At 36.8% G+C, this 8,626-nt stretch overlaps 1 protein-coding gene across 1 annotated transcript; it reads right to left on the bottom strand.

Moving 5' to 3' along the window:
• Window positions 1-582: 582 nt before the first annotated feature.
• Window positions 583-8,599, bottom strand: CENPN (centromere protein N). Its single transcript, XM_066194307.1, has 11 exons — window positions 8,445-8,599; window positions 7,682-7,861; window positions 6,515-6,560; window positions 5,903-5,959; window positions 5,412-5,488; window positions 4,213-4,389; window positions 3,328-3,429; window positions 2,684-2,741; window positions 2,160-2,272; window positions 1,404-1,527; window positions 583-1,091 (listed from the first exon to the last, which is right to left on the bottom strand). Exons 2-11 carry the CDS (start codon window positions 7,850-7,852, stop codon window positions 976-978), a joined length of 1,041 nt encoding a protein of 346 aa, XP_066050404.1. The 5' UTR covers window positions 7,853-7,861; window positions 8,445-8,599; the 3' UTR covers window positions 583-975.
• Between the last annotated feature and the right edge of the window lie 27 nt (window positions 8,600-8,626).

The following is an 8,626-nucleotide window of genomic DNA, read 5'->3' as shown; positions in this document are numbered from 1 at the left end:
ATTAATAAATACACACCCCCTTGCCTGGAAATGCTGTGTAGTTCCTGGAATATCCCTGCTCACAGGAAGCCAGAAATGAAGCATCACTGAAAATCAGAGATACCAAAAGGGGATGTTGAAAGGGGGATGGAGACTGCCTTTCCCAGAAACAAGAGGCAGTAGGCCAGGTACTCACAGTGTTCGAGAGCACTTGGGAACTTTACTTTTATGGTAAATCACTGCCCTCTCAGGCATTTAGGTTATTTGGGAGAGAGCATTATGAAGAAGACGCACAGAGTGAAATATATGCTGGAATCTTAATGGATCTGAATCCATGAAGTATGGTGAGACATGTTAAGAGCCAGCTCTTAATGTCTGTCACACCAAACCTGGAATTCTTCCAGAATCCTAGCATTAAGTATTTTGTCAAATCAACATTTAAATCACACAGGTGGAATTCCTAAAATCCATACCATTAGTACATAGTTCCAAACTTCTTTTCATGTGTGAGTTATAGAGGTGCTGAAAACCAAGCCAAACCAAAAATCAGTATATGATAAGTAATGTTTTCAAGCCAGGCCAAACAAACTTTTATGAGAAGGCTTAATTTACACATTTATTTACAGTTTAAAGAACATACCCATACAACCTCTGGAAATACAGCTGCTTCTGCACACTGGGATATTGAAAGTATATTGGCATTCTACATACACCAAGTAGACACAAACTGAATAGTTACAGCTATTATTGTGTCTTTTTTAACTTCACAAATACTATTCAAAATACATTAAAGAGCAGTCTTTGCAACTAGCTTTTTTATTAGTTAAGGCTATCTTCTGTTAAAGACAACTGCGGAAAAATAACTGATGAAGAGCTATAATGTGGAAAAAGCTTTAAGGTATTAAGAAATAATAAGTTATTTTTTTAAAGCTTAGGATGATTTATATTAATACCAGTAATAAATGAGTTGCATATTCTCTATGAAGCAGTTTAGAATTAAGGGCTTACAAAGCTTTCTGGAAATAAACCTTTTTTCTCTCTAATTTTAAAGTAATTCCTAGCTTTATGTGGTATGCATGTAAGGAGCGGTGAAAGTGGTGCATCAGCCATACCTGGGGAGAAAGAGAGATAGATAATTGCAGCTGTACTCAACCATTATTTACCTTTCATAACTGTTAATAAAACTGAAACACAAAACTAAACCACTAAAACCACAGTTTGAGTATCCATGCACAAACTAGTAATTCTAGAGAACTGAGAGCTATTTAGACATAAGTTTAAGTGGCAACATTTTTATTCTATGTTTCTCTTTCTAAACAAACTATGAAGTTGCTCCCTTATGCAAAATACAAGCAGAATGTAAGATGACAAAAATATTTAAAACTCTGGAATTTCCCTCCATTTTATGGAGTTGGAACACTTACCTGCTGGTGCCAAGGATTTCAGTGATTCTAAAAGATGGGGACTAGAAAACTTGACCAAACATCTGAATGGTTCTTTTCTATCCAAAACGTCCATTTTAGGGTCACTTTTAAACATCGTCTCAAGCTGTTAACACAAAATTTAACCAGTGAGCATAAGCAATGAATATACTTTATTTATATGTTATTACATATTACATTTAAACATTTTAAAAAGACTGCTCCCAGTTGTAATAACACGATTCCAGCTGGAGGAATGTTGTAGTAAAATCTGAGGGTGCCACCGTGTGGCAGAATTTTCTACTAAAAGCAAGAGGCAGCTTGTTCATTAATACTGTAAAACATTAAGTATTTCTTAGCATTTTCAATTTATCTGTTCCTTGCAATAAAACCTGTGCATCATTGAAAAGTCACTTATGGTGTCATACACACCATAATCTTCGCATGTACTTGAAATAACCCTAATTTCTCATGCTGTGACACACTGCTAACCTAAACCTACCTTTATTACAAAAACATCTACCTTTATTACAAAAACAGGTCCAAATGCTGAGTTCACAAGGCTGAAAGACTGAAACATGATCTAAAACTCTGACCAAATTTCAATTTGTTTCTTACAGAGACTTTTAACTCATTTATTTTAAAATGTCCTCCCTAATGTTTAAAAAACCCCACAATATTTCTTAAATTTGAAATTGAATCTAACTACCACTACATTAAAATTAGAAAACCCCAAATCATATTGGTTGCTTTTCCTACCCTGTATTGTGCGAATTCCAGTTTTGGTTGGGGACCACTGCCAAAAACTTCCTGGTTCAGTCTGTAGATTCTTTCTTTTTCACTTTTGTTTTCTTGAACTATCCTTATATCTGCTGCAGGGGAAAAGAGTAGGGAAAAGAAACCAGAAAGACAACGTTGTCAGCTGCTGTAATACTGTTTTTCTGATCAGATCATTCCAATGAAAAATTGTAAATAATAGTTTTAATGAATTCACTGGACTGTTTTTTTGGACAATGTAGTTGTCTCTACCATTTATATTTTCAGTTCTTACCAAGAGAAAAACACAAGCTAATGTGAGATGCTGCGCATTGTGTGGATTTGGTTTCCATGACCAATGCCAGGCATGGGAAATACTGAGCTCTCCCAGTGCCAGCCAGTATTAAGGCATCAGGGATGGAAAACATAATGGGAATGGAGCATATGTACATTTCCTTTTCTCAATCTCAGCTCACGAGCCAGCAGGAACGACATTTAAACTGCCTTTACATTTCAAATATACATACCATTTTCTGGTTCTACCTTCACTCCTTGCAGAGGTTTTGTAGTGTAAGTTTGGAAATTCTAAATGGAGAGAGAGAGAGAGGAAAAAAAGATTTTAGTTAAGTTCTACTTTTAGAACCACTATCTGAAAAGAACTTTCATATATTTTATTTTATTTCTCAGTCTGGAAGAATGATCTTCCAAATTTTGACCATTACTAGAAGTCTGGAAGCCAATCTAATTTAAAAAAAAAAAAAAAAAAAAAAAAAAAAAAAAGCCTGTCTTAGGATATTTGTGAACATTTCCCTATTTACAAGTTTTACATGGGTGAGCAGACCAAGCACCCATTCCAACAGCCTTCAACTTCTGGCTCTAGGAAGCCTAATGAAAGGACGCCAAAAAAGCTGAGGACTGGATTGCTAATATAATTTTTAGTCTGAGTTTAGCCATTAAGAATTACAATAATAAAGAGTACGTGGGATACTAAATAATTTCATCCCCATTGCAATGTTACCTTCATGAAAGGCTGTCGACCTCAGAAGTTCAATATTATTTTAACTTGATGGTCTCTTGGATAAGGTGAATTTTCCCCCTTGCTAGGGGGTGAGAACTAGGCCTGAAACAAAAAGCAAGACTTATCTTAGGATTTACTTGTGAAGTGGCTCACCTGGCTATATCTCTTAAACACAATATCTTTAAGGGAGTTTAAAGAATGACTTCGAAGCTCCATTTCACGGATGTCATGGTAATTGGAAGCAACAATCAGGGCCTTTAAATAAAAATTGAAATTGTTTTAACATCAGTCTTAATCATCACTGTGTTTGTAACATGTAAAAAACATAGCATCCCTAGACATTGTGATGTTTTTGTTTCAAGGTAAGCAACTGCCTTTTAACTAGGATTTTCATATCTGAGATTTTTATACAGCTCAGGTTAATATTTAAAAGCATTCACAATATTAAGCTAAGTTCCATAGTCTTATCAGCTAAAAAATAAACAAACAGAATCATAAAATATTTGAATTAGTACTACAGAAATTTGAGGACATTTCTAAATAGTGGAAAAAATACCACCAAAGCTGATCACCACAAGCTAACAGAAATGATTCTAAGCATTCCCTGATGAGCTCATGTGCTTAGTTCTTGAAGTTAATAGAGCTGATCTAATATTCTTCAGCTTCTGTGAGACAATATAATGGAATACTGTCCAAGACTTGGTCAAGAAATTAAATTTCAGGAGCAGTAAAAATCCCAATAAACAGAATTTATTCACAATGCACCAATCCAAAGATTTGGGTTTTACCCAATTTTTATCATGAGCTAAGGAGAAAAAAAACCCCAAAATACATAGTTTAGCAAATTATGTCGTGTGAGGTGTCTTTACCAATCCTCTTAAAAGCAAACCAAATGATAGCTCTACAGGACTGTCTTTACCAATCCTCTTAAAAGCAAACCAAATGATAGCTCTACAGGACTGTCTTTACCAATCCTCTTAAAAGCAAACCAAATGATAGCTCTACATGACTGTGGGTCTGAGCAGTTTTGTTCTGTACCTGACACAGCAGAGGCATGTTGCTTTTCAGCACTGAGGCAGAAATGAAGACATAGGGAGTCTGTGAATGGTACACAACATAGCTGGGTTTGTACTGGTTTGGTTTTTTATGTGGTGTTCCCCAGGCAACTCTAATCCAGATTGCATTATCCTCATATTCCTTAAAGGTGATGGTGACCTGATAGAAAATGAAAAGTTTTGATTTACCAACACATTTAGGTATCCATGAAGATTTTCTTATCTCTAAACATCTCTGTTTACAAGACCCAAACATAATTTAGTACCACTGCTTTAATAAGAAAAAAACCCACTAAGTGTTGTAAGGATTGTATTTAAATAAAATTTCCACAGAAAAAAAAATAACCTCACAAACTGGGACAAAAAGAAGAATCACCTTTCAAACTCTAACATTGCTTTTCTTCTTGTCAATATACATTTTTTCTTCTGAAGGTTTAAAATAGGTTATTATAAAAGCACCCATCTCTCTTTTGGGAAAACAACACAAAGTTCTATGTATAGAAGGAGGGCTAGTGGCAATAATTCCAATATGTCCATTTCTGGAGAAATTAAACTTCTGATCAACTTGTAATTTTAGACTTGATTATAATATTTATCACTGCTCAAGAATACACAATGAAAAGTCTGAACATTCCCTTTTCTGTTCTTGTTGATTTGCTCCTTGTTTACTTCTTTTTACCTTGACTCAAAATGTTGACTTAAGAACAAAATAACAACAAAAATCCCAAAACAATGCAAAACTTTATAATAAGAGACTAATGCGAGCTGCAGCTGATTGGCTGTGAGTGTGATTTGGATTTGTTGCCCTCTCCTGTTGTGACTGGGTGACACAGGTGATCAGCCAGAGGCATTTTCTATTCTCTTGCCCACACGAAGCTGGTGAACTAAAGCAACTAAAGACTTCTGCAAGGTGAGCAAAGATTTGATAAAAAACCACCTACATGCTGATTTTCTTCAAGCCAGTCACATTTTAAGACTAACTTACATTTTATTTCCTTCCAGCATAATTGTGAAGTCACTAAAACAGATATGCAATACATTTTTCCTAATTCACATGCAGTTCCTATCATACCCAAATGAATAATTCCATTTAATTCTTGACTCAAACTGTAAGGAACAGTTTTGAAAACAACATATTGACACCAGAGCCATGAAGCAAATTTAGAATGGATTTATTCTTACATTTTTCAAGGCTGACCGAATTCTTCTTTTAAACTTTTTTTTGAAATCTGTTATGTCGAAATATTCCAATTCTTCTCCTGTTATGAGACAAAAAAAACCCAATCAGAAATAAGATTTGTGTGTACAAGAAGCAGAGATGTCTTTAGTTTTGCTGAAACAAAATTAAGCAGAAAAATTGGAAATTGCATAACCTTATTCAAAAAGCTGTATTTTAATTCTGACCCATATTATTGCTATACAGAAAAAAGATTAATATTTAATTAGTAGTTACTAATGTGAATAATTGCTTGAGAAGTTAATGGAAAGTATTCTAAAAACGTTAAAGATAACGTCCATTGAAAAATCCATACTAGGCTGCAGTAAAATGTTAAAAATCTCTCTAAAGCAAAAATCCAGAGGAGACTACATTTGTGGTTAAAAGGTAGGATATGAGACAGCTCAGCACTGAGTTGCTGAGAAATGTGGGATTACAGCAAGGAAAGTCATTTTACCTGATTTTTTCATCTGGTAAACACTCCAGATTCTTTTGTCTTGGTAGATATAGTTGTCTAGGAAAAATGGGAATTGCTCAATAACATAACGTATTATCAAACAGGAATTAAAGGAACTAAGAATTTTACAATACTTTTATAGACAGATAACTTTAAAAACATTACTTCTGATAATGGAATATAATGTATTAACATTCTTAAACTACCATTCATAGCAATCATAAAAGCAAATAGGTTTTCTTTTTATTATTTTTTATTAAGAGATGTAAAGTTCTTTTGTAATTTGGTGAGTGGCTAATAAGGGGTATCCCTGGGGTTCACTGTTTAAGGAAGGATTTTACCTAAACTGCCCAATGTAAGACAGGTGGACTAACAGAAAAAACCTAGAAATTTAAACTATTAGCTAATCAAGTTGTGAATTGATATTGGAGTTAGGAGGTACATCCTTTTGTTGATCTTTATCTTTTGGTAAAAGAGGTCACACCCAATAAGATTCATCTGAAATGTGATGTGCTTACCCCAAATGCATCTGCACGCCACAAGGGTCATCACTACGTAATTATGAACTTACTCAGAAAAAATAAATGTCATTTTAGTTCACTTTTTACTTACAAATTATGTCTAGAAGTGCTGCTTGCTTTATGTCTGCAGAATTTTCCTAGAAAGAACAAGAGTGCACGGTGAACTGCAGGTCCAGAATGCCTCATCACACTGGTTACCAAGTGAAAAATAATCTCAGTTTTGGTAGTTTAAAGGACATTTCATTGCCACCCACAGCACTAACACTCTCTTTAAAGGCACCACACCTGGTCCCAGGTTTTGGGAAATCAATAACAAAAACAATTTCAGCAAGGTTTAAATGTTCCTCTGCAGAGCAAGAGGAACATAATCCTTACAGTGTGATGTACCAGCAATTAGAAAGGAAATTAATGGATATTTGTGACAATGCAACAGTGACTAATATTTCACTGTCAGGAGTTTTTTAACATATTGGTTATTGCTTATTTATGCTCTACAGCATGAAAAGATTTTTAAGAAACTGCATGGCACAATTTGTTACAGATACAAGTATTCCAGAAAAAAATTGCTATTTTAAAATATGACATTATCTATCTTATGAGAATAACTTAAGAATTTTTTCCTGTAGTTTGATCTGCACTCCAGGTAAGCAATTTTTGAGTATGAAATTCAGAGGGAATCCTATCAAAAGCTACAGAATTCAAGATGTATCAGTAATAACTGTATCTATTGGGGTTATGATAGTAAAGACTTCCAGTACATATGAAGACTCCTGGTACACTAAAATCAGAGTCAAATCACAGAATTTTTTTGCTTACAACATGCTGAATGGAAATAATTCTGGCAAGGAAAGTTAAAAACCCCCCAAAACATTAAAAGTCTAAAAGATATAAACTACCACTATCATTACCCATACCAAATAGCTTTAAATCAGGACTTTGTAATGAGTAGACATCTCAATCAATGCCTTTACTTTACAATTTAGAAATACACCCATTTTTTAAAGTTTAACATACCGAGCTTTTATCTACCATATGTAACTTAGAGCTCAAAACATATATTTGCATATTTAGTATAGGTCCGTTCTACACTCGTGTAGATCAGAAAAAAATCAATGGTGTTCTGTTACCAGCTCAGCTTTACATTTTCCAGACTACAAAGTGCCATTTGAGGCTGTGTTGATTAATGTTTCAGGTTTTTTTCATGATGCTTCTCATGCATCCTATATGTCACTGACATATTTTGAAGGAGAGGATTTACCTCACAGAGCTGAACGACTTCTTGAGAAATGTTGTCCTTTATCTGGTGGAAATTGAGATTCTGCAGCTGTGCCTCAGAGAGAAAGCCCCATTTCTGCAGCATCGTCTTGATTTCATCCCTTGGGATTTTTAGCACAGTTCTTCGGATGTATTCAGCCACGGTTTCATCCATGACGGAGAGCTGAAAGGTGAAAGAAGGTAAGGCCAAGGCACAGGCAGGCTCAGGGGACTGGCTCCCTTCGAAGGAGCACAGAGCAGCACCTCGGCACAAGTGGCTGACATTGATGTCAGTCCTAAATGCGGCACTGCTACGGATTCATACAGTGGCAAGTTAAAATACATGCAATAACTTACATAGACACTGAATCATAGAATATCCTGAGTTGGAAAGGATGCACCAGGATCAGTGTCCAACTCCCAGCCCTGTGCAGGACACCCCAAGAATTCCACCGGGTGCCCTAGTGTGTGGCCCAAACTCCGCTTCAGCTCTGCCAGGCTTGGTGCTGTGCCCGCTGCCCGGGGGAGCCTGTTCCAGTGCCCAAACCCGCGCTGGATGAAAAACCCTGTCATGATCTCCAGTCTAAACCTCCCCATGCACAGCTTCATGCCATTCCCTGGGATCCTTTCGTCAGAGATCAATGCCTGCCCCTCCGCTTCCCCTCACGAGAAAGTTGTGCACTGCCATAAGTTCCTCCTTCAGTCTCCCGTTCTTCAAGCCGAACAGCCCGAGTCACGTCACGCCCTTAGAAGACTCCCTTACTGACCGAGGCTGGTGCGAGCAGAGGGATGGGGCTCTGGGAACCGCCCGGGGTTGTTGCTGTCGCTGTCTGTCCGCTCCGATGGGTGCCCCGGGCCCTCGGACAGCGGGGACGGCCCCGCCGCGACCGCCCGGACCCGAGACCGCGCGGCCCGGCCGCCTCCCGCCGCTGCCGCGCCCGCCTTTCGA

This window comes from Chamaea fasciata, unplaced genomic scaffold, assembly GCF_029207755.1.
Source record: "Chamaea fasciata isolate MVZ Bird 193981 ecotype frontalis unplaced genomic scaffold, bChaFas1.0.hap1 SCAF_12, whole genome shotgun sequence".
Lineage (NCBI taxonomy): Eukaryota > Metazoa > Chordata > Aves > Passeriformes > Sylviidae > Chamaea > Chamaea fasciata.
Note: the sequence above shows the minus strand (reverse complement) of the source record. Positions and strands in the feature narration are given on the sequence as shown.

Excerpts from the sequence above, each read along its gene's own strand:
- CENPN (XM_066194307.1), bottom strand. The coding sequence starts at position 7,852 with ATGGATGAAACCGTGGCTGAATACATCCGAAGAACTGTGCTAAAAATC. Across the intron at positions 6,561-7,681 it reads AAGTCGTTCAGCTCTGTGAG|GAAAATTCTGCAGACATAAA; the intron begins GTAAATCCTCTC and ends TGTTCTTTCTAG. Across the intron at positions 3,430-4,212 it reads ACATGCCTCTGCTGTGTCAG|GCCCTGATTGTTGCTTCCAA; the intron begins GTACAGAACAAA and ends TTTTATTTAAAG.